Genomic DNA, 25,992 nt, shown 5'->3' with positions numbered 1-25,992 from the left:
ACTGGTTCACTGTCATGAAGAGCGTCTGTTTCTAGCTGAGGTATTGCTGAGACAGGACAAACAGTGAACCTGCAGACAGTGTGACTGGCTGGCTGGTACCTACATATGCGTGCGTGCTTCACTCCCTGGGGCTTCCCTGGCATCTTCAGGCAATAAAGGAGATCCGCCTTCCAATGCAGGAGATACAGGTTCCATCCCTGAGTTGGGAAGATACTCTGGAGAAGGAAATGGCAACCCACTCCAGGATTCCTGCCTACGAAATCCCATAGACAGAAGAGCCCAGTGGGCTACAGGCTGTGGGGTCACAAAGAGTCAGACACAACTGAGTGACTGAACGGAACTGAACTGAACTGAGTGTGTTTCTGATCAGCCTGTTCTCAGTGAGGCTGTGACTCCCCGCTTCTGCTGCAGAACACAGTCAAAGGATGGGGTGGAGGAGAGCATAGAGAGACTTGACTCAGTTCAGCCTCTTCTGCAACAAGCAAGTGGTAGCCGCAGAGAAAGCAGAATTTAGCATCCTCCGACCTACTCCCCCACTCCCTAGGCCCTGGTAGATTCTAGGGATGCACAGATGCCTTTGTGCACAGATCTGACTACCAGGGCAGTCCTCTTCCAGAACGAGGTGTCTGTGACCAGTGAGCTGAGTGCTCAATCTGTACATGCAAGACTGGCGTCAGCCTCCAAGTGAAAGTGAAAGTCGCCTCAATCATGTCCAACTCTTTGCAACTGCATAGACTCTAGCCTACCAGGCTCCTCTGTCCATGGAACCCTCCAGGCAAGGATACTGGAGTGGATTGTCATGCCTTCCTGACCCAGGGATCGAACCTGGGTCTCCCGCATTGCAAGCAGATTCTTTACCATCTGAGCCACTAGGGAAGCCCGACACAGCCTCCGTGCTCCCCTCCCCCCATTTACCAGCAGCAGCTCCTTGAAGCCCTCACTTGCTAAAGTCTCGTCACGAGGGGTTAATCACCGCTCCAAAGCACCTGCATCACCCTCATTAGGCCAGCCTGTTGTGCAAACTGTCATGTTGTGGATTTGAGGCTTATCAGGGTCACGGCTAAGACAGTCCTTACAGAGGCAGACCAAGGCATCTCCAGGGCCAGGGGGCGGGGGTGGGGGCAGCTGGCAAGTCCCTTCTCTCTGTGACTCTCGACAGCGTCCCTCATCTTCTGAAGTCGTAAATGTGCCAGGACTTCCTGGTGGGTTTGCAGCCTCCCTTCTCAGCCTCGCAAGTTAGTGGTGACAGTGCACGATTCCATGAATATATTAAAAACCACTGAGTTGTACTCTCCAAAGCATGAACTTTTATTCTGGGTAAATTATATTTAAAGCTTTTATAGACAACAAACAGAAAAAGAGGCAGGTAAGACAGGCTGGTGACATTGTCAACTCCAGTATCAGAATTCATATAGTGTTTCTTAAAATCAGTTAACCAATCAGTCTCTCCCTTTTCCTGGAGCAATCATCCTATCTTCATCAGTTTAAAGGCGAGCTGAGTGTTTCTTCTCAGATGAGGGATTCATTGTTAAGCAATCATTAAAAAAAAAAAAAAAAAAATCTGAGTCTCTCCTGTAGGGCTTGTGGTTTGCAGTGGCTTTCTCTGCCATCTGCCTTCTAATTCTGTCCCTGGTCCTATGCATATGGTTCAAGCAGCAATGCCTGTGACCCTTAGAAGTTTGTTTTGTGTTTGTAACTCTCTCCTTTGCTGTGTCTTCTCCAAAGCACTTTTCACGGTGAGAAGTAGGAGGTGATTTTATTTCTCCAGTGGCAGAACCCAATTACTCTATCCTGTCATATTTCTCCTGGCCTTGGTAACATAGTTACACCTGGAGAAGTCACATTTGTCCAGCACGCATAAAAATCTCTGCCTTTCCTCCAAACAGATTACACCACACTTGGCCTTTTGAGCAGAGAACGAATTGCTTGTACTGCGTATTCCTTGGCCCAGATCTTGAAAGTAATTTTTAAGCTTTGTCCTCTGTGTTTATTTCCAGTGACTTTCTGTAAGGGCAGTGCTTATGACATGATCTGTTACAACTTTCTTTTTCTTAATATATATTTTTATTCATTTATTTGACTGCACTGGCTCTTAGTTGAGGCATGTAGGATCTAGTTCCCCTACGGGGGACCGAACCCCTGCATTGGGAACTCCGAGTCTTAGCCACTGGGCCACCAGAAGTCCCTGTTATGTTTTCTTTCCTTCTTTTTTTTTTTAGATTAATGAATTTATTTTAATTGGAGGATAATTACTTTACAATATTGTGATGGTTTTTGCCATATATCAACATAAATCGACTTACAGGCCATAGTCATAAAGCCTTCTTAGCAGCAAAAGCCCTTCCTGAACCAGTGTAGAGCCTGGTGGGGCCAGGTCGCAGTTTGTGGTGTGTAGAGGAGTAGAGACTCTGCAGCAGTAGTGAGGGGACCTAGGGATTGAACTTTGGTGGGGGCGGTTCTTCAGAAGCCAAGACTTTTCTGTCACTCAGCATATCAGCCTCACCAATAAGGTGATCATTGATACTTAGAAATTTGTTGTCGAGGCACTTAAGGATTGTGCCTGCCTCTTTAATTGTTAAAGAAAGCTTATATTATGTCCAGGGGTAGTGTTCCAAGTAACCCTCTGCATTCACTTCTTCTGCTAATTAGTAATTCCACGGACGGGATCTGTTAACCAGATTAATGGGATAACCTGGATCCCAACAGTCCACATCTTCCCAAACAGAAGAACTTTCCATAGACTATTATAGAGAAAAGGTGTCTTCTGAAAACTAGTGAGGAAATCATTCAGTGGTTTAGCATTTTCCCTCAGATGTGAAAGGAGGACTCCAGCGACTTCGCACACATGGATTCTATTTCTGAACAATTCCGTTTGGCCTCCTGGAAGGTCTGAGTGACTTTCGGGGGAATAACCGGATCTATTTGCTCCGAGAAGCGGGCGCGAGGCCGCCGAGGAAGCAGGGAGACAGATGGCCAGCTATTGTGTTACCACCATCATCTGCTGGGCCGTGAGCAAATATTAAGTGAATAATATATATGTAATTGGTGTGAAAGTACAGTTGCAACATTTCTAATTCCATGTGAAGGATGGCTGCTTCTTGAATACTTGTATTTCATCGAATGTTATATTGAAATGTTTCTGTTTTCAGGGTTAATCCATTTTAAACTGCTTTATAGTGAACATTTTTCCCCCATTTTTTGACACCACTGTGCAATATTTTGAATTGAAATGGCCTATAATAGCCCTTTTTTATTTTCCATAACAACACGAGCACTAAATTATAGCTGTGCAATTATGTAAACAATAGAAATGCTTCCAGAATGAATCCTTCCTTTTAAATTTTCATTTTGTGTAATTGTTGGAAGGTTTGGAGCCATAATAAACAAAATTATTTTACACATTTATCGTTCTAAAGGTCAATTATAAGAGAACTAAAGAAACAGCACTATGCAAAATGAATAAACCAATTTCTGTTGCTATCACCATATGTTTTTCTTATCACTTATGGTTTTTCCAGTTGCTGTGTACATAGCATTCAATTAAAGCGATTCATTTACTAGGCTGAATGCGGTTCGTGTTTATAGAACTGTGCTTTGGAGGGGAGGAAGCAACACGCCTCTGTTTGAATTACCTGATTTTTTGTAAGATCAGCGATAAGAGACAGATGCTCCTACCAGCTCCTTTCCCATAAACCCGAATCTGTGGATAAGCTGTACATCCATAATTATCATCTTACAATCTAGTTTTCATACTCAGTGTAGCATGTGTGTGGACTTTTAACCAAAAACGAGAGGAAAATACTAGTTTAGGGGTCTGTTCTTCCTCCTACAGCTTTTCGCAGATTGAATTTGATTTCCCTTGAACAAAAGCACATGAAAGAGTTTCATGCTGGTCAGTTTTCAAGAATAATCTTCATTCCTATTTTAGAGTCCATTTTTCATTCAGCTTATTGTTTTGCTTATTATTTTCAGTCCATTTAAAATGTGGAAAAGAAACTAATTTTTGCTATCAGACTCACTTGATTGGGGTAAACTCTAGAACTCCTTAGAAGAGCAGGCTCTAGCAAATCTAAAAAAGAGCTTTTCCCATTTTTATTTCATCATTTGCCCTGTGAATTATATACACTTTGGCTGGTTGCTGTAACGCTTTGCTAAGGATATTATTTAAGAGCATTCATTTGTATTTGTTTTAACTTCTGGGAGAATGTAATCTAAGAGGCTTTGGGGGCCACCTTTGAAATGTTTTAAAAAGCTCTTTCTGAGCATCAGCAAAATAGTAATTCACTGAATTCTACAAAGTAAATTACAGAAAGTCAAAAATCCTTCATAGTCCTTCCCTTATGTTTTTATTCCACTTACTTCTGTGTGACCCTTTCCAGTTTACAAAGGCGTGTGTTCACATCTTTCCTGATACATTCAAGTCCAGGGGAAATCAGCCCCTGCTTGGAAGAGAAACCAGAAGTTCTCAGCACAGTGTGATCTGTCCACGACCACGTGCAGGGGGCCTTGACCCCCAGACCTGGGACTCTTTTTACACTGCCAGAGTCTGACTGCAGAACAGGGCCATTTCCCACAAAGGAGGAGGCACGGAATAGCCCTGAGTTGTACCCTAGGAGCTGTTGTCCCGGCTTTGCCAGCTCTGTGACTGTGATCCAGCAGGCGGCTGGATCAGGGACAGAATTCTCTCTCCACCCAGGATGCAAACTACGCTTTTAACAGGGAGAGCCTACATCTGACTGGAACCTTTAGCAAAAATTCAGTGTCCTTGGTTCACTATAATTGTACTGATTTAAGGATTATTTCCTATCTATGACATAGGCTGGGGTTTCCCATGGATGGCGCAGTGGTAAAGAATCTGCCTGCCAATGCAGGAGTCGCAGGAGACACGGGTTTGATTCCTGGGTCGGGAATATACCTTGGAGTAGGAAATGGCAACCCACTCCACTATTTTGGCCTGGGAAATCCCATGGACAGAGGAGGCTGGTGAGCTCCATGGGGTCTTAAAGAGTCAGACACAACTGAGCAGCTGAGCATGCACACACACACATGCATGACACAGAATACTGGTTTTCCAGAACATTCTTATTTACATGGGGAAAAAAAAGTGAGTTACTTTTTAAAAAATGACAGAGTGTTCCCTTTGGACTTGAATATGACAAAAAAAAACATGAGGGTTGTATGTGTATAATTGGTTTTTGAGAAGCACTGTCCTGTCTGGTCTCTGCAAGGGCCTGCTGACTGAGCGGAAAGTTTCAGTCTCAGGATTTCCATCTTTGCCAAGGCTGCAGCCATGACTGTGCTCGGGATGTGTGGAGAGGAAGGCAAGAGAGGGCTCCTCCCGGAAATGGCCAAGCACTGGGTGGACCCCACTCTTCTGGGAAGGTACAGCTGCTGTCCTTCCAGCACCCCAGTTGTTCCTGATTCCAAAAAATGTCGTCACTAAGATGTAGTCTTCAGGCTGTTCCATTTCAGTGTGGGTAAGCGGAATAAGCCAGCATATGGCCCTAAGTTGGCCAACTGGCCACACAGTCCCCCCCCTTTAACCCCCACGTTAACCCCAGCCCAGCGCTGCTGTATCTGGCGGCTCCGCTTCTCCTGGGGGCCGCCTTCCGTGGGTGGCAGGCAGGCCAGGCCAGCCATCTGTCATCTTGCCCTCTCTTTCCAATCTTCTTGCCCATAGAAACAGGTTCCGTTGAAGAGCCTGGCTGCAGTCCAGGGGGTGGGGAGCCTGGGACTTGATCTTGCTGCCCGCACTTCTGCTGTCTTCAGCACTGGTGGCAACTTAGTTTTTGGAACGCCCCATTTGCAGCTCGTTGCCCTGACACGTGTGAAACTTGTGAAGCAAAAATGGATTTCATGTATAAATTCTGGCTTTAGCTTGTTAAAGGATTTTGTTCCTAATTCCCATAAACTCATCCCAGAAAACCCTTTTTTAAAATTAAACCTCTCAATTCCAGTGATTTTAAAAAAAAATCTGTGATTTAAGTATGTGCTAAAGATGTTAAAAATCCACAGGGATCAAGGCTCAGTTCCTCTTCTCAACAGATGGAATGAAGGCAAACCTAACCAAGTTAACATCATGGTTGTTTGCATTATTAATCTTCCCATGCATGGCATTCTGCTACCTTGCAAGCCAGGTTTGCACGAATCCTTTCGTGGCAGCAGATGTCAACAGAAGAGCACTTCCATCTGCTGCCTGAGACCTTGATGCCTGATACCCCTCGATGAGGCCCAGCGCAGAGTGTACCTCTGTGAGTAATTACAGGTGTGTGGTGAGGAGCCCAGGGCATTAATCAGAGGCTTCATTATGAAAAAGGTGGATCTTTTGTTCCGCTCCTGGAGCGAGAGTTGACCACACACTTTCTAAACTGCAGTGTCCATCTGCTCAGCTCCTAGAATGTTTGCCTTGGCTGATGTGGACACTGAAATGTATCAAAGGACGTGATTACAGCAGGTTTAAACATTAACCCTGGAGAAGCGTGGTTCGGGTTTTTCTTTCCTTTCCTCCTTCCTTCTTCCCTTTTATCTGCTTATTTATCTATTTGATCTCTCTATTTTTCAGTATCGGAAAATGTCTGCTGAAATGCTAAAACCTTGCATTAGTAGTTGTGAAGTAATTTGCCATATAAGAGTTTTAATAGAGTAGGCACTGCGCAGTCATTTTTTAAGGACATAAACATAATGATTTGTAGACACTGAGTGAACCGACTGTGTAAGGAAGAAACCATAGAAAAATGTTTTGTGAACACAGGAAAATTTTCTTTTACAAGTTTTTCACTGAGGTTATTTTTATTATAAAGGACTTAACCTGTTAGGATGTAGCACATTACTACTCCTTTACTCTAATCGAGTTAAATCGGGATTATCTTAAGGATTTTCAAATGGCCACCCTGAAATTTGAGTAAGGTTTGGGGGATGTTTTTTGGTGTGTTTTTCTTCTTACTCCTACTTTTGGGGACTAATTCTAGGTTATGTAACTGCAAGTCACATACCTGTAGCACTTCAGTACATTTGATGAATGCACTTGGCCTAGAACAACATGAAAACAGTTTGTGGTTTTCTTACTAATCCTCTTTGCACACAAACACTCACACAGATGGCTTCAGAGATGTGGCCCAGCCATGGATGGCAGGAATGCCATCCAGAAGGGGAGCGGCGGTCTGCCATGGGCTGGAATGGGGTGTCAGTCTTAGAACAGAGCTGGCAGGCAGGGGCCAGCTGGCCACCCACCAGTGAGAAGCCTGGTGTCCGGGGGAGATCGTCCACTCGCTGTACCGGGCACAGCTGTCTCACCATCCACTTCTACCCAGAGCACTGCCCACCATGTGATCCATCCCAGCAGGCCCTCATACCCGCTCCACTCCCACTGTTTCACTCTTGCAGTCACCCAAGGAGTGAAGTTTCCACCTCTGTCGACTTGAGGAGTTTGTCATAGAATAGTGTGCTTTGACTTTCATGAACTGAAGAAGTTGAGAATTGACAGCTGCTTGCAGGTTTCATATATTTATCTACTTCCACACTCCTCAGATGGTAAAGAGTCCGCCTGCAATGCAGGAGACCCGGGTTCAATCCCTGGGTCAGGAAGATCCCCTGGAGGAGGGCATGGCAATCCACTCTAGTATTCTTGCCTGGTGAATCCCATGGACAGAGAAGACTGGGGGGCTACAGTCCATGGGGTCGCATAGAGTCAGACACGACTGAGCAACTAACACACAGCACACACAAAGACTCCTGTAGCTCGTCCACGGAGCTTGCCTCTGCATGAAAAAGGCAGAAGCGTCTGGTCCTAATGCCACGATTTAGATCTTAGACAAGTCATCCTACGAATGGTTTAGCATCTCCATTCTCTTACCCATAAAGTGAATATAGTAGCTCTGGACTAACTCATCTCCTAGAACCTTTCTCACTGAAAAAGTCCCATGAGTCTGTGTTCTCTTAGATAATCACACAGTAGCCTTATGTACCAGGCTTCCCTTGTGGCTCAGCCGTAAAGACTCCACCTGCAATGCAGAAGTCACAGGAGACACAGATTAAGTCCCTGGGTCACGGAGATCCCCTGGTGGAGGGCAAGGTAGCCCACTCCAGTATTCTTGCTGGAAAAATGCCATGGACAGAGTGGCCTGGCGGGCTGCAGTCCGTAGTGTTGTAAAGGGTCAGACACAACTGAAACTGAGCTGTCATATGTACAGATGAACTGATGACTTTGGAACTGTGGTCTTGAAAGTTACAGTGGTGTTTTCTTCTCTCCCCTTCTAGGATATCCTGAATACCATCATAAGGCACTGCCCGCCCCGCTTCTTCTCCCTGGGCTTGCCTGGCTTCTCCATGCTGGTGGGGGACTTCATCATGGCTGCTGGCAGGGTCCTCAGTGCAGACACGCTGGCGGTGAGTGTGACAATGCTCAACACCCGGCTCCCAGGAGGCTTCCTGGTGGCTAACAAGGTTCAGATTTCTCCACTCCTAACAGGTGTTGACTCATTAGTGCAACGTGAAACCGGGCTCTCGGGTAGATGCCCTGGCAGCTGATGTGTGAAATTGTAGGATAAGATGACACGCTGGTGGTGCAAAGGCGTTTCATCAAAAGGCCAGAGTGTGAGAAATCATATCCTCACTAATATCTCAGCACATTTGCGCGGTGAGAAGCAGGACTCGCCTCCTAGAATCTCATTAGCATTTTTCAGTAAATGGTGGCACCGACATGGACGTCTGTGGTCAAGGGAGAATCTTGAGTATACACACTCAATGAAGCTTTTTTCTGTTATTAAGTCTTAGTTATTATAAATCTAATAGAAAATATGTTCTTAAAATATAAACTTAGAACTGTAAAATATTTAAGCAAAAAAATTGATATTTATCTTTTTATTCATATGGCTTAAAACTTGGGCAGAATTCTTATACTAAAAAATTAGAAGCTAGTGGACTAAATGAGCATTAAGGGCTACAGAAAGAATTTATTTGTAACCTCAATGTTTACCTCCTAATACTGTTATTATTAGGGCAAGGTATTAATGCCTTTGAGTGAACACTCTTATCTGTTTTAAAGGCTTTCACATCTGTACTCTGTACACATCTGTGTTCTGTACGGTTGTTACCTGTCCAGACCCATTTTTCCCCTCTTCAAATGGCTTTCCTGATGGCTCAGGTGGTCAAGTGTCTGCCTGCAATGCGGGAGACCTGAGTTCGATCCCTAGGTCAGGAAGATCCCCTGGAGAAGGAAATGGCAACCCACTCCAGTACCCTTGCCTGGAAAATCCAATGGACAGAGGAGCCCTCTAGGCTACAATCCATGGGGTTGCAGAGTTGGACATGAATTCAGTTCAGATGGTGTAAATAAATTAGTTTTAATGTTTGTCATGAACTGGTATTAAATTCAATGTGAGTATCCAGCTACCTAAGTTTTTTTTTTTTTTTTTTAACACATTGTTACTTTTTCATTCTCCTTATTTCTTTTTCTCAGGGCAAATTCAAACTCCAGCCCTGGATTTTAAATTAAATTGTTTCTTAATACTTTGTATCACTGGTGTTTCATGCTGGCACTTTCATGCAATTTTTCTTATAAGGATAAATTAAAAAGCAAAGGGAAGGGAAGAGAGATGAGAGCAAAAGGGAAGGATGAGTGGAAAATGGAAGGAAAATGTTGAATTTAACTTTTTTTGTAAAGATTCTGACAACTTTTCATACTTATTTCTGAAAAAGATTATAGGGTAATCATTCGCTAAGAATCTCCTAATTTATTTTTAATCATTCAAATCAGCATTGAAAAATCTTTGGAAAAAAATGGAAAAACTTCAGGGAAAAAAAAGCATTGGAAAAAGAGGATAGAGGAAGGAAAATCATACATTACTGAAATTTTATTTACTTGCTCTGAGAGTTTCCTGTGAAAATGCAGGTGCCCTTTCTAGTGATAATTTCATGCATGACGGTCATTCTCAGTGAAAATTTATCTTTTGGCTAGATGAGTTATTAAAGTAGCCTTCCAAAACATTTTTTAATGAGAAAGAGAGAAAATAGGAGAATGTGAATGTAAGAGTTGCATTGCATAAAGAGACAGTACCTCTTCAAATTGCTTTGAATCACTGCAGCTTATTAATAACAGCTAAGATGGTGACTCAGTCGGTAAAGAATCCACATGCAATGCAGGAAACCTCCTGCAATTCAGGAGACGCAAGTTTGATCCCTGGCTTGGGAAGGTGCCCTGAAGAAGGAAATGGCACCCCACTCCAGTATTCTTGCCTGTAAAATCTCATGGACAGAGGAGCCTGGTGGGCTACAGTCCATGGGATAGCAAAGAATTGAACATGACTTAACAGCTAAACCACCACCACCACAGCCTTAGTTTAAACTTGAGGTTTAAAATCATAAGGGAACCAGTGAGAGGGTGTTTGGATGGGGCCACAGCTTCTCAGTCAAAATTTTGAGTTAACACAAGTCAGCTGTTCCCTCTGGAGGGCACAGAGGTGGAATGACACAGTGTCTTGAATTTGCTTTATTGAAAGTAGAACCTTCTTTTAAAGTTTTTTTTTTTATTTTTAAAATGGGCCATTTTTTAAGCCTTTATTGAATTTGTTACAATATTGCTTCTGTTTTGGTATTTTGGGCCACAAGGCATGTGGGGTCTTAGCTCCCTGACCAGGGATCGAACCTGCACCCCCTGATTTGGAAGGCAGATTCCTTCTTTATAATTAATTTATTTATTTCAATGGAGGCTAATTACTTTACAGTATTGTGGTGATTTTTGCCATACATTGACATGAATCAGCCATGGGTGTACATGTGTCCCCTGGTCCCAAACCCCTCTCCCTATCCCATCCCTCTGGGTTGTCCAGTGCACTGGCTTTGAGTGCCCTGTTTCATGCATCGAACTTGGACTGGTCATCTGTTTCACATATGGTAATATACTTGTTTCAATGCTATTCTCTCAAATCATCCCACCGTCACCTTCTCCTACAGAGTCCAAAAGTCTGTTCTTTATATCTGTGTCTCTTTTGCTGTCCCGAATATAGGGTCGTTGTTACCATCTTTCTAAATTCCATATACATGTGTTAATATACTGTATTGGTTTTTTTTCTTTCTGACTTACTTCACTCTGCATAATAGGCTCCAGTTTCATCCACTTAATTAAAACTGACTCAAATGTGTTCTTCTTAATAGCTGAGTAATATTCCATTGTTTATATGTACCACAACTTTCTTATCCATTTGTCTGCCGATGGACATCTAGGTTGTTTCCATGCTCTAGCTATTGTAAACAGTATTGTGATGAACACTGGGGTACATGGGTCTCTTTCAATTCTGGTTTCCTCAGTGTGTATGCCCAGCAGTGGGATTGCTAAGTCATATGGAAGTTCTATTTCCAGTCTTTTAAGGAATCTCCACACTGTTCTCCATAGAGGCTGTACTAGTTTGCATTCCTACCAACAGTGTAAGAGGGTTCCCTTTTCTCCACACCCTCTCCATCATTTATTGTTTGTAGACTTTTGGATCGCAGCCATTCTGACTGCGTGAGATGGTACCTCATTGTGGTTTTGATTTGCATTTCTCTGATAATGAGTGATGTTGAGCATCTTTTCATGTGTTTGTTAGCCATCTGTATGTCTTCTTTGGAGAAATGTCTGTTTAGTTCTTTGGCCCATTTTTTGATTGGGTCGTTTATTTTTCTGATATTAAGCTGCATGAGCTGCTTGTATATTTTTGAGGTTAATTGTTTGTCAGTTGCTTCGTTTGCTATTATTTTCTCCCATTCTGAAGGCTTTCTTTTCACCTTGCTTATAGTTTCCTTCATTGTATCAAAGTTTTTAATTTTAATTGGGTCCCATTTGTTTATTTTTGCTTTTATTTCCATTACTCTGGGAGGTTGGTCATAGAGGATCTTGCTCTGATTTATGTCAGAGTGTTCTGCCTGTGTTTTCCTCTAGGAGTTTTATAGTTTCTGGTCTTACATTTAGATCTTTAATCCATTTTGAGTTTATTTTTGTGTATGGTGTTAGAAAGTGTTCTAGTCTCATTCTTTTACAAGTGGTTGACCAGTTTTCCCAGCACCACTTGTTAAAGAGATTGTCTTTTCTCCATTGTATATTTTTGCCCCCTTTGTCAAAGATAAGGTGTCCATAGGTGCGTGGATTTATCTCTGGGCTTTCTATTTTCTTCCATTGATCCATATTTTTGTCTTTGTGTCAGTACTGTACTATCTTGATGACTGTAGCTTTGTAGTATAGTCTGAGGTCAGGCAGGTTGATTCCTCCAGTTCCATTCTTCTTTCTCAAGATTGTTTTGGCTATTCGAGGTTTTTTTGTGTTTCCATACAAACTGTGAAATTATTTGTTCTAGTTCTATAAAAAATACCATTGGTAGCTTGATAGGGATTGCATTCAATCTATAGATTGCTTTGGGTAGTATACTCATTTTCACTATATTGAATTCTTCTGATACATGAACATGGTATATTTTTCCTTCTATTTGTGTCATCTTTGATATTTTTCATCAATGTTTTATAGTTTTCTATATATAGGTCTTTTGTTTCTTTAGGTAAATTTATTCCTAAGTATTTTATTCTTTTAATTGCAATGGTGGATGGGATTGTCTCCTTAATTTCTCTTTCTGTTTTCTCATTGTTAGTGTATAGGAATGCAAGGGATATCTGTGTATTAATTTTATAACCTGTAACTTTACTATGTTCATTGATTAGCTTTAGTAATTTTCTGGTGGTTTCTTTCAGGTTTTCTATGTAAAGGATCATGTCATCTGCAAACAGTGAGAGTTTTACTTCTTCTTTTCCATCTGGATTCCTTTTATTTCTTTTTCTTCTCTGATTGCTGTGGCTAAAAATTCCAAAATTATGTTGAATAGTAGTGGGGAGAGTGGGCACCCTTGTCTTGTTCCTGACTTTAGGGGAAATGCTTTCCATTTTTCACCATTGAGGATAGTGCTTTCTTTGGATTTATCATAATTTTGGCTTTTATTATGTTGAGGTATGTTCCTTCTATGTGGAAGGCAGATTCTTTACCACTGGACAGCTAGGGAAGTCCCAAAAGTGGAAAGTTTTAAACAAATTTTAAATATTGAAATGGAAAAATGAAAAAGAAATGAATGAGACAAGAGTAGTAACATCTTGAGTCTAGGTGTTGGGTCCATGGATATCACATTTTTTTCCACTTTTGCATTTAGAAATTTTGTTAACATGAAAAAAGAGAAAAGTAAGAGCAGCAGAGGAGAGGGCAGTACTGGAGGCAGGTGGCGTCATGCAGTCACAGGACCCCATGGCGAGGCCGAGCCTGTTGGGGTGAGGTGCCTTCTGGACCCCGAGCAGAGACGGCAGACACGTCGTCGGGTGTACAGATGTGGACTCAGGAAGGAAGCCTGGGCTACAGAGAGGTGGTGGTGGAGAGTTAGCCACATGGAGGAGGCATTTAAAGCCTCAGGTCTGTATGTCCTGGAGAAGTGAGTGTAGATCTAGGAAGGGAGACGGCCAAGAACTGGGCTCAGCACTCCGGAGTCCAGATCCTGAGAAATGAGGGGTTCGAGCACAGGGACTGTCAGGCCCCCTCTGCAATCCACTAAGGTGTCTGAGTGATGGAAGGGCTCTCCGGAGCACGGGAGCTGTTGGCCACATCCCCTGCTGTGAGGGGTCAGGTGACACCAGGCCTGGATGGTGACTGGTGTGGGTCTTGCCTTCTGGAGGTCATGTAACAAGAAGCTGTGAGCTCCCTGACCGACTTCAGCAAATCTGAACATTTTGCTGGTAGTCGTTTAAAATCTTTGTATTTAAAACATGCAGTAAAACAGTAAACATATAGTGACTTCATCCCTGAGACCATTGCCCCAGCAGAGCTGTCTGTAAGTTGTGGAAAAGTAAAACATGTTGTCGCTTATCTAACGTTTCTAACAAAAAGGTCAGTGTGTGTCTCATTCCCCTTTCCTGTGTGCAGGCACCTCGTTCGGAAGCCCTCACCATTCTCGGGTCTCTGGTCTGCTTTCCGAACACCTACCGCGAGATTCCCCTACGGCAGCCGGTACCTGAAGTTGCTGAAGTCGCCATGGGAGCAGAAGATGTCAAGGTACGTGATGCCGTGACGGAATCTCAGGTTAGCGTCTTCTCACTCGAGCTGTGTGGTTCTGTGGTTCCCTCTTCCACTATTAAGCTCTTGCTGCTTATCCCTGAAAGTTTTGTCAGTCCTTTATATGTATCAATAGTTGTTTTTTTTTTTAGAATACTAGTTTTGTGAGATTAAATGAGCTAGATGCAGAGTGTGCTACAGTTGTAACTGAGAGTTAGGTTCTGTGGGTATTTTTTCTTAGATCTGTTTATCATCCCTGTGGATCATAATTTTGTAATGAACCATTCTTTCTAATAATTTTATTAGTTTAATTAGGCTGTATTTGTGCATCAAATGAATTTATAAGAAATAATTGAAATATTCAATCCCATTATTGGCCTGATTAAATACTACTAATATTTGAAGTTCTAAATTATTCCTTGGAGAATAAAGCTGATTTTTTTCCTCAGCTGACTTTGGGGCAATCAAAGATGGCTTTCAAATCAATCAATTTATGTATCTATAGTACACATGAATAATATGTAGTTCAGTGTACAGTATATAATCCAGGTAAAAAGAAAACTGAGATTTTTTTTTTTCCTATGCGTGTGTGCGTGCTCAGTCACTTTAGCCATGTCCAACCTTTTGCGACCCCATGGACTACAGCCCTCGGGGCTCCTCTGTCCATGGGACTCTCCAGGCAAGAATGCTGGAGTGGGTTGCCATGTCCTCCTCCAGGGGATCTTCCTGACCTAGGGATCAAACCTGGATCTCTTGCATTCCAGGCAGAATCTTTACCTCTGAGCCACTGGGGAAGCCCAGAAAGAATCATTTGCTCTGCTCAGTTTTTGTTGTGCACACAGAAACGCTCTTCTTTAGTGGGCTTTAGATCCCGGGGAGCCCCTCCCCGATCTAAGACCACCATGCCGCTTCCCCAGGCCCTCTGTGTCCTTCCCCAGGTTTCCTTGACTGGGGGCTCTGCCCCCCTCAGTCCTTTAATGGCCCCAGACTGCCTTAAAATATGGGCAGAACATGTGGGAAGTCAACTACTAAGCAAGGTTTTTACTTTCCTTCATTTTGTGTTTTTAGCACTGCCTCATAAGTATCTTACTGAAGAATGCCACAGAGGAACCGAGTGAGTGTGCAAGGTAAATGTTGCGGAAAAGACACATTCACGCAAACTCAGTGTTAAAAAATACTATCTTTCCATTTTACTGTTAGACTAAGAAGTACAGTACGAATTATGTGGGGGGATCATTTATTACTTTTTTTAAGAGGTGCCATTATTAAGTGAAAAGTGTAAAGTACAGAAGATTATGCCACCTGCTGTGTAATAAAAAGCAAGATTGTGAATATGTGGGTATATTCCCAGATATTTTTAACATGGAAGAAAATGGTAAAATAAAACCAAAGCTTATAAAAACAATGTATGTATAGGGTAGTGATTCTTACTTGGCAGTGGTTTTGTGTCCCAGGAGACGTTCAGCAACATCATTCACCAACATCATTCACCATCTGCTTGCCGATGATACTGAATTCATTTTCCTGGCTCCTTCTTCTAGCCTCTTATATATTCAGGTTTATGTATGAAACTGCCTGCTTGAACCTCAACTTGGGTGTCCCAATACATCTAAATTGAACACAACCATAACTGAAGCCTTGAGTCTGCTGTCTTCACCAGAGCCTCACTGTCTCAGGCTTCATCTCAGCATTTGTCACCATCATCTGCCCAGAAGCTTGGGAAAATCCTTGATTTCTCCTTTACCTGCTACATTCAAACCTTCAGCAAGTCTTGACAATACCATCTTTCCCTTTTTCCCTTTAGTATAGAAAGGCAAATTTCTGTCAAGCTAAATGTGGAAGAGAAATGTGAATAATATGGTCAGTCTTTCTTCAGTTCAGTTCAGTTGCTCAGTCGTGTCCTACTCTTTGCAACCCCATGGACTACAGCATGCCAGGCTTCCCTGTCCATCACCAACTACCAGAGCTTACTCAAACTCATGTCCATCAAATTGGTAATGCCATCCAACCATCTCATCTTCTATAGTCCTCTTCTCCTCCCGTCTTCAATCTTTCCCAGCATCAGGGTCTTTTCAAATGAGTCAGTTCTTCACATCAGGTGGCCAAAGTATTGGAGCCTTAGCTTCAGCATCAGTCCTTCCAATGAATATTCAGGACTGATTTCCTTTAGGATTGACTGGCTGGATCTCCTTGCAATCCAAGGAACTCTCAAGAGTCTTCTCCAACACCACAGTTCAAAAGCATCAATTCTTCGGCGCGCAGCTTTCTTTATAGTCCAACTCTCACATCCATCCATAACTACTGGAAAAACCATAGCTTTGATTAGATGAACCTTTGTCAGCAAAGTAATGTCTCTGCTTTTTAACATGCTGTATAGGTTGGTCATAGCTTGTCTTCCAAGGAGTAAGCATCTTTTAATTTCATGGCTGCAGTCACCATCTGCAGTGTTTTGGGAGCCCCTAAAAATAAAGTCTCTCACTGTTTCCATTTTTTCCCCATCTATTTGGCATGAAGTGATGGGACTGGCTGACTTCCCTGATGGCTCAGACAGTAAAGCATCTGTCTACAATGTGGGAGACCTGGGTCTGGATGCTGTGATCTTCGTTTTCTGAATGTTGAGTTTTAAGCCAACTTTTTCACTCTCCTCATTCACTTTCATCAAGAGGCTCTTTAGTTCTTCTTCGCTTTCTGCCATGAGGGTATTGTCATCTGCATATCTGAGATTATTGATATTTCTCCTGGCAATCTTGATTCCAGGTTGTGCTTCATCCAGCCCGGCATTTCAATTAATCTACTCTGCATGTAAGTTAAATGAGCAAGATGATAATATACAGCCTTGACGTATGCCTTTCCCAATTTGGAACCAGTCTGTTGTTCCATATCCAGTTCTAACTGTTGCTTCCTGACCTGCATACAGATTTCTCAGGAGGCAGGTCAGGTGGTCTGGTATTCCCATCTCTTGAAGAATTTTCCACAATTTGTTGTGATTCACACATCCAAAGGTTTTGGCTTAGTCAATAAAGCAGAAGTAGATGTTTTTCTGTAACTCTCTTGCTTTTTCGATGATCTGACGGATGTTGGCAATTTGAACTCTGGTTCCTCTGCCTTTTCTAAATCAAGCTTGAACATCTGGAAGTTCACGGTTCTTATACTGCTGAAGCTGGCTTGGAGAATTTTGAACATTGCTTTCTAGCATGTGAGATGAGTGCAATTATGCAGTAGTTTAAACATTCTTTGGCATTGCTTTTCTTTGGGATTGAAATGAAAACTGACCTTTTCCAGTCCTGTGGCCACTGCTGAGTTTTTTCAAATTTGCTGACATATTGAGTGCAGCACTTTCACAGCATCAGCTTTTAGGATTTGAAATAGCTCAACTGGAATTCCTTCACCTCCACTAGCTTTGTTCGTAGTAATGCTTCCTAAGGCCCACTTGACTTCACATTCCAGGATGTCTGGCTCTAGGTGACTGATAACACCATCATGGTTATCTGGGTCATGAAGGTCTTTTTTGTATAGTTCTTCTGTGTATTCTTGCCTCCTCTTCTTAATATCTTCTGCTTCTGTTAGGTCCATATCATTTCTGTGCTTTATTGTGCCCATCTTTGCATGAAATGTTTCCCTGGTATCTCTAATTTTCTTGAAGAGCTCCCTAGTCTTTCCCATTCTGTTGTTTTCCTCTATTTCTTTCACTGAAGAAGGCTTTCTTATCTCTCCTTGCTATTCTCTGGAACTCTGCATTCAAATGGGTATATCTTTCCTTTTCTCCTTTGCCTTTTGCTTCTCTTCTTTTCTCAGCTATTTGTAAGGCCTTCTCAGACAACCATTTTGCCTTTTTGCATTTGTTTTTCTTGGGGATGGTCTTGATTACTGCCTCCTGTACAATGTCATGAATCTCTGTCCATAGTTCTTCAGGCACTCTATCAGATCTCATCCCTTGAATCTATTTCTCACTTCCAGTGTATAATCATAAGGGATTTGATTTAGGTCAAACCTGAATGGTCTAATGGTTTTTCTCTACTTTCTTCAATTTAAGTATGAATTTGGCAATAGGAGTTCATGATCTGAGCCACAGTTGGCTCCCAGTCTTATTTTTGCTGACTGTATAGAGCTTCTCCATCTTTGGCTGCAAAGAATATAATCAATCAATCTGATTTTGGTATTGGCCATCTGGTGATATCCATGTGTAGAGTCTTCTCTTGTGTTGTTGGAAAAGGGTGTTTGCTATGACCAGTGCGTTCTCTTGGCAAAACTCTGTTAGCCTTTGCCCTGCTTCATTTTGTACTCCAGGGCCAAATTTGCCTGTTACTCCAGGTGTTTCTTGACTTACTACTTTTGCATTGTGCTGCTGCTGCTGCTAAGTCGCTTCAGTCGTGTCCAACTCTGTGCGACCGCATAGACGGCAGCCCACCAGGCTCCCCTGTCCCTAGGATTCTCTAGGCAAGAACACTGGAGTGGGTTGCCATTTCCTTCTCCAATGCATGAAAGTGAAAAGTGAAAGTGAAGTCTCTCAGTCATGTCCTACTCTTAGCAACCCCATGGACTGCAGCCTACCAGGCTCCTCTGTCCATGGGATTTTCCAGGCAAGAGTACTGGAGTGGGGTGCTATTGCCTTGTCCAGTTGCATTGTAGTCCCCTATAATGAAAAGGACATCTTTTTTGGGTGTTAGTTCTAGAAGATCTTGTAGGTCTTTATAGAACTATTCAACTTCAGCTTCTTCAGCATTACTGGTTGGGGCATAGACTTGGATTACTCTGATGTTGAACGGTTTACCTTGGAAACGAACAGAGATCATTCTGTCGTTTTTGACATTGCATCCGAGTACTGCATTTTGGACCATTTTGTTGACTATTATGGCTACTCCATTTCTTCTAAGGGATTCTTGCCCACAGTAGTAGATATAATGGTCATCTGAGTTAAATTCACCCATTCCAATCCATTTTAGTTCACTGATTCCTAAAATGTTGATATTCACTCTTGCCATCTCCAGTCTTTCTTAGTTGTGTGTAAAAGGAGTTAGGCAGTGAAATTAGAGCCATATAAGTGTAGAGAAGGAAGCAGACTAAAAATATGAGCAAGATTTCAAATAAATGGAGGAGAATTAAGAGAAAATACAGTTGTAATTGTGGGTGATAGTAATTCAGAAAAGTTAAGAAAAATAGTAAGTTTCATTATATAAATCGGAGTGGGATGAGATGGCATGATAGCAAACAGTATTAAGAGAGTATATTGGAATACAGATTGTGAGTAAGATGATAATGCCGTTAGCTTAAAAAAAGTCTCGGTAGACAAATCTTCACAATCACAAAGGACATCCTCAGGATACAGAGAACATGTGGAGTCACTACGAGTGTAAAAGAACAGGAAGATGCTAAATGGGGATGCTAAATGATGGATCTCAAAGCAAGAAAAGATCAGAAAGAGCTGTTAAAAATGAGTGTGGCTTAAAACTCAAGGCAGGTGAGTGTTGCTTAGGTTATAAAACCATTTTACGGGTCACTATGTTCTCCATGGTGCAAGGCTAATAGTTACAGAGAAATGCAGGTGTTCCTAGAAATGAGAGATCTCTGCTCTTAGCAAATTACATTTAACAAGTAGGTTAATGGGTCATTAAAAAAAAGAATACACACACACACACATATATATGTACACACATGCATGCAAAGGAAAAACAGCTCTTAAAAGGGTAAAAATATGATGTGGGGCATAATTCCAAGTTGTATAGATTGTAGGGAGTTGAACAATCAGAGTCTGAGTTAGGCCAAGGGAAGATAAAGAGGCTTGGGGTAGAATGTAGAATACCTGGGGAAGGCTGCAAAGTGAGATGCAAAGTACAGTTTCCAGACTGAGAATAGGTGTAGGAATTAGGCAGGAGGAGAAAGAGATGTAGACAGTTCTAGATCATCAGGAAAGCATGGAGCTCCTGTCTAATGCTGGCACCTGAGAACCAAGAAAGGCCCAGCACACACCTTGTAACCAACGGAAAAGCACAGCTGTTACGCAGCGGCAGAAGGTGACATGTTTGTCAAGGGATATTTTAATTCATTTGTTCTGAAGCACTTAGTCATTCTGATCGGAAGAGGTGAGAAGCTAGTGAAGTGCAGTGGTTTTAAAACATCAAAATAGATGGATTTTAATTGCTGAATTATTTTGAGCACTCAAGAGCACTCAGTATGCAGGGCCAGGCACTGTGTCGGATTTGATTGGCACTGGGTGTGGCCTCTTACTGCAGAGAGCAGCATACACGCATTCCAGCAAGCTTCTGGTTCCAAGTAGAGGTTTGGAGCCCCTTTTTGTTCAGAAAGTGAGCAGGTTGGGCGGGGGGCGGGGGGCAGGTGTTGGCTCAAGCATTTAAATTTCATATATGTGCCTTCAGGAAACATTAAGAGAAATATGACTTTTTGATCATTGTAAAAGATAGTGAAAATGAAGTCGTGTCCGACTCTGTGACCCCATGACTGTAGCCCACCAGGCTCCTCCGCCCATGGGATTCTCCAGGCAAGAATACTGGAGTGGATTGCCATTTCCTTCTCCAGAACATCTTCCCGACTCAGGGATCGAACCCAGGTCTCCCGCATTGCAGGCAGATGCTTTAACCTCTGAGCCACCAGGGAAGCCCCAAAAGAGTTGTCGGCCTCCTGGGCACCCAAGAGAGTGGCCCATATCAATTCCAAAGAGAATTATTGCCCAGTCTTGTTTATAATTGAGAAAGGTAATTTTTAAAGGACTATGCAACTTAAAGAATATAGTGTCTTAATACATTGTTTAAGAGAAGTAACAGTGAAACTTAACTTTGAAAGTTGTGCTCAGGTATTCTTTACGATGAAATACAGGATTTGTCTCCTGTTTGTGGTAGGTGTTGTGTATTTTATTGTATGGAAAGTAATTATAAACTCAATTTCCAACAGTTTTCTAAGATTCATGTTTTTGATTCTTCCTCAAAAATATTCTGAAACAATAAAATGTGATACAAAAATTAGTTTCAGCAAAAATAAGTGGTAATGTGCTGTGACAATTCAAAGAAAATACACCGTGTATTTCATTAAGTATTTAATTACTAACTGGAAAACCAGTCTGTTGAGGGTACCTTATCTTTTTTTCTCAAGAAGACCTTTTGTTAATGTAGCTACAACTTTTGTGACTTTGTAAACAAGGTTTAAAATATCTTGTCATTGACAAATACCAAGAAAATGCATCTCTTCACAAGGGTTTTCTTCCTTTTTCATCTTTTCCAAAAGGTGCATTGCCATCTGCTCCCTCGGGATCTGGATCTGTGAGGAGCTGGCACAAGGCACTGGCCACCCTCAGCTGCAAGAGGCCGTCAACGTCATTGGTGTCACGTTGAAGGTACTGCCAGTTCATCGTGTGTATTTGACATCGAGTGCCTCAGATAGTCAACCTGTTGTAGGTTGAATTAGCACCATCCCTATTTCCCTCTATGATACAGAGAGTTTTGATGCAAAAATTCTTTCTCTGAAAGCCACGTGGAACATTCTGTGAGGGTCCTGGGCGGGGCTGCCAATGGCTGCTTCCCTCAGGTGGCTGCCTTCTGGCCATCCACCGCCTGAGCTTCGGGTAAACTGGCCCAGGGCTGGGCACCCGTGACCACGTGCTGATGAGAGGGTCAGGGATGCATTTCATCCCCATGTCCCGCCGCCCTCCGCCTACTGGCAATACCATCCCCCTCGAAGGCCCCCATAACCTTAGTGCCTGGCATCCTGGGCCTGCCGCCTGGAAGGAATCTGTCCCGCTTATCCCTGCTCAGCTCAGCAGAGCACCCCTCAGCGGCTTCTCTCTGTTGTCCACCCCCCGTCTCTCACACTTCTTTGCACTCGTAGCTTGTCTTGTCTGCTATGTCCCTCACTTCGCCATCGTCACCTTATCTGTCTCTGGCTGAGATGACAGCCATGCCTGCGTTGTGTTTCTACCGTGTGACTTGCCCAGTGGGAGGCAACAGGGCCGCCCCAGGGCCTACTCTCCCCATGTTCCACTGCGCCCTCAGACCCCGCATGGGGCTGTGTGGCGCATTAGGAATATGATGGAGACCAAGATGCAGGACGATAGACACACAGAAGAACTAGCAAACACACAGAAAGGATTGGCTCTTAGCCCTTAAGGCTGTATAGAAGTTTCTGTGGGGGAGGAAGAGGAAACAGAAGAGCTGGAAGGGGTGGGCTTGGTGGCCTCGTGGGGAGATGACATCTCTGGCTGTGACCTGCAAGACATGGCAGCACCTGCCAAATGCAGACCTGGGGGCCCAGTGTCCTGGACAGAGCAAGGAGCAGGTGCAAAGGCCCTGGGGCAGAAATAAGCCAGAGTATCTGAGGAGTGGACAGAGGCCGTGAGGGTCAGGTGGCGGGAGGCCTGGGTGGCCAGAGGAGGCCATGGAGCCACTTGGGGCCAGGTGCTCTCAACCAAGTTTTCTTGTGCCTGTCAGGAGAGGGCAGTCAGTACCTGTTGTGCAGAAGCTGAGCCGGTCACCTTTCCCTTCTCATCCTGTGCTTTGTCACTGAGGTGCTTGACTTCTCTGGTTATTTCTGTGGCCCTCTGGTCAGCTGATGTCTGCTTTGTGCAGCCGGGCACTCCTGGCCTGGAAGTAGCTGAGAGGCAAATCCAAAGGTCTCTCTGGACAGGACACAGATTTAGTGACGAATCTTTCTGCCCTGGCTCATGGGGTGTGGCTACCGTGCAGCCCAGGGTCTGACCAGGGAAGGAGCAATAGGGGTCCTCATACCTCCCATGCACCCCCAGTCCATGGGCCCTGCGGGAATTGCCCCTTCACTCTGCCATCTCCTGAGAGACTGAGATATCTAGAGAACTGTGAACACCTGCCAGACACAGAAAACAGACTCAATAATTGAATTTGCCATAACTTTGGATTACGTCCTCCTACTTCCACATTTTTCACATTTCTTAGAATGCTATCTGTGCAGGTTAAGCTTAATTTCATAGGACAGAAAGTCTTTTGATCAATCCTTGTTTCTCCAAGTGTAAAATGAAGATAACATCCACCTTACGGAGTTGTTAATGAAGAGTTATCAAGGTGAAAATGAGAAAAATTCTTGTAAGAGGTTCAGCACACCGGGGCTACTCAATAACGTACTACATTTCAATTTCCTCCAGTCGTCAAAACTATCGTTTGTGTGATCTGGATAAGGCAGTTGAATTTATGGTTTTAATTTCCAAATGATTAAACGTTTCTGCAGAGTGTTATGTAGATTAACACAACTCGTGTAGACAGAAGGCAGTTAACAGGGTGGTGACCATGTACAAACTGGTGATAAGATACACTTTTCAGATATTTAATGCAGAACAAGGACATGGATCCCCAGAGGGAACTGAAAAGAAATCCTCGTCGTGTCCTCCTTTAGGAATGCTGCACATGTGAAGTGAGGTTATTTAGTGTGGGGTTTTGTTTCCTTTTCTAGTTTCCTAACAAAATTGTGGCCCAGGTAGCCTGTGACGTGCTTCAGCTGCTAGTCTCCTACTGGGAAAAGCTTCAGATGTTTGAAACCTCCTTGCCTCGGAAAATTGCAGAAGTAAGTCTTTTCTTCCGCCATAATGCTCAAACATCAGCGTTTCCTCTTTTTATTATATTTGATATTTAATGAATTCTAGATACTCCAATAATTGTTGGAGCACCGACTGTTAAACTGCCATGTGAGTCACCCATTTTCAGAGTAAATTACGCTGGCCCTTCTCAGCTGCGATTTCAGGCACCGAGTAAGAAGCCACCAGTGTTCCAGGGCAGGCTCACACTTGGGGAGTTTGAAAGGCAGACACGACCACAACAAAGAGACCTTTTGTCGACTGGGCTTCATTCATCCAGAGTAATTTGGATGGTGCCAACAAGGAGTAGGCAGCTGGTCGTGATGCCCTGTGTGCGGGGGCTGGGGGAGGGGGGCTTTCCCAGAGTGAAGGCCTGGGCTGTGCGTTCTGCCACCAGTGTGATTGCCCAGCTGTAATGAGCTTACCACTGTCGTACCCTTGGGGTGGGATGGGGGGAGTGGGTCACTGGTGGAGGAGAGGGGCAGAAGGAACAGGAAGAATGCCTTCAACAATGTGACCCTGGAGGTCAGTGGCATGAGAGGGTGCTATCTTGCAGGAAGTAGGTACCCTCACCCTGCACGAGCTGGGTGCTAAGGCTCATCCCTTCTTTAAACAAGCCCTTGTTCCATACACACCCGGTGGAGAGAAAGGAAGTAAGGTGATTTACTTTTTCTTAATCCTGAACAAATGTCACCCATGAGGTCACTTTGTTCTCTCAGATACATCAGAAATCAAAGGTGATCTTTGACCTCAGGGGACCCAGAGTGAAACAGAGCTTTGGATTTTAGGAATGTGAGATGCTGCCATATGTAAAGTTGGGCTTTAGAACAACCGTGTAATTTATCACCTAAATGGGGATGCCTTTGAAAATGAAATAGGTGCTACTACCGTGGCTCAGCTGATAAAGAATCTGCCTGCAAGGTGAAAGACCTAGGTTCGATCCCTGGGTTGGGAAGATCCCCTGGAGAAGGGAAGGGCTACCCACTCCAGTATTCTGGCCTGGAGAATCCCATAGACTATACAGTCCATGGGATCACAAAAAGTTGGACACAACTGAGCGACTTTCACTCACTCACCCCAGCAGCGCAGGTCGGTGGAAATCTGGGGTATGTTATAAGAAAAGTAAATGGGCGGATGTTCATAATTACCTTTGGAAGTATTTATTGCTTTCATCACGAGAAGGGTGGAGGCTGATGCTGGAAATCATGTGACCACAGACAGAACCACTCCTTCCTCTGGGCCCTGATCTCCCCGCCAGCAGAGGGGAGACAATTGCAGCCATCACCCTCTCCGGTCTTCAGGTCATGCAGGTCACTGAGGTGACTCTTGACCTGTGTCATCTTCCTCCAGGAGCTGGCCCCTTGGCTGGGTGTGGTGGCAAGGCCATCCCGGACCTCTTACCTGGCGGCTCCCAGGGCCGTACCATGGTCTGTCTGATTGGGAATTTGTCTTCTCTGCAGATCCTTGTGGCCACAATTGCTTTTCTGTTACCAAATGCAGAGTACTCCTCGGTGGAGACAGACAAGAAGGTAAGTGGCCCATCTGCTAGGTTCTCCCCAGAATTTGTTTTTTTAAAGACGTGGCTCAGGTGGCAGATGCTGTCACACGCAGGGCTTTATAACCTCCCCTGTTCGGACTGGCCCTGGCCTCTCTGTGTGAAAGCCTCCTTCACCCCTATGTCCCTGAAGAACGGCCGTGGTGCTGGAAGGTTCTGTTTCCTGTAACGACACACAGTGGTGGAATCTGTGAGGCTGCAGGGTGAGGCTCTGGTTTGCTTCCTCCTCCAGTTCCTCGTGTCCTTGTTGCTCTGCCTCCTGGACTGGTGCATGGCGCTGCCGGCAGGAACCCTCCTCCACCCCGTGTCCACGGCGGCCCTGGACGAACAGGCCCCGGCCCGGGCCCCCTTACTGGATTACATCTACAGGGTGAGTCCCCCCGCCACCCTGGGCCTTGGGGTACAGGGTCTGGACTGGAGACTCAGACAGTCCTCCAAACAGGTTGCTGTTGTTCAGTTGCTCAGTTGTGTCTGACTCTTTGCGACCCCATGGACTGCAGCATGCCAGGCTTCCCTGTCCTTCACCAGCTCCTGGAGTTTGCTCAAACTCGTGTCCATCAAGTTGGTGATGCCATCCTACCATCTCTTCCTCTGTTGTCCCCTTCTCCTCCTGCCTTCAGTCTTTCCCAGCATCAGGGTCTTTTCTAATGAGTTGGCTCTTCTTAGGCATTCCTGTACTTATTTGTGCCCTTTGGACAAGGATTTATGGGGGTTCAACATTTTAAAAGAAATGAATGACTTCAGGAATGTTCACAGAATAATTGTAATTACAGAGAAGCTGTGATTACCTGGGCTTCCCTGGTGGCTCAGACAGTAAAGAATCCGCCTGCAGTGCGG

At 43.9% G+C, this 25,992-nt stretch overlaps 1 protein-coding gene across 3 annotated transcripts in view; it reads left to right on the top strand.

The window, feature by feature from the left end:
- The window catches only part of RALGAPA2 (Ral GTPase activating protein catalytic subunit alpha 2), a 278,035-nt gene that overhangs the window by 143,108 nt on the left and 108,935 nt on the right, over positions 1–25,992 (top strand). For all 3 annotated transcript variants that reach the window (XM_025001044.2, XM_025001043.2, XM_025001040.2), the window contains 7 exons: positions 8,257–8,385; positions 13,925–14,053; positions 15,122–15,180; positions 21,290–21,398; positions 23,480–23,590; positions 25,061–25,129; positions 25,388–25,525. In XM_025001044.2, the coding sequence (XP_024856812.1) occupies positions 8,257–8,385; positions 13,925–14,053; positions 15,122–15,180; positions 21,290–21,398; positions 23,480–23,590; positions 25,061–25,129; positions 25,388–25,525 (744 nt within the window). The remainder of the gene's footprint in view (positions 1–8,256; positions 8,386–13,924; positions 14,054–15,121; positions 15,181–21,289; positions 21,399–23,479; positions 23,591–25,060; positions 25,130–25,387; positions 25,526–25,992) is intronic.

Source organism: Bos taurus, chromosome 13, assembly GCF_002263795.3.
Source record: "Bos taurus isolate L1 Dominette 01449 registration number 42190680 breed Hereford chromosome 13, ARS-UCD2.0, whole genome shotgun sequence".
NCBI classification, from domain to species: domain Eukaryota; kingdom Metazoa; phylum Chordata; class Mammalia; order Artiodactyla; family Bovidae; genus Bos; species Bos taurus.
This window is presented reverse-complemented; position numbering and strand designations above follow the sequence as displayed.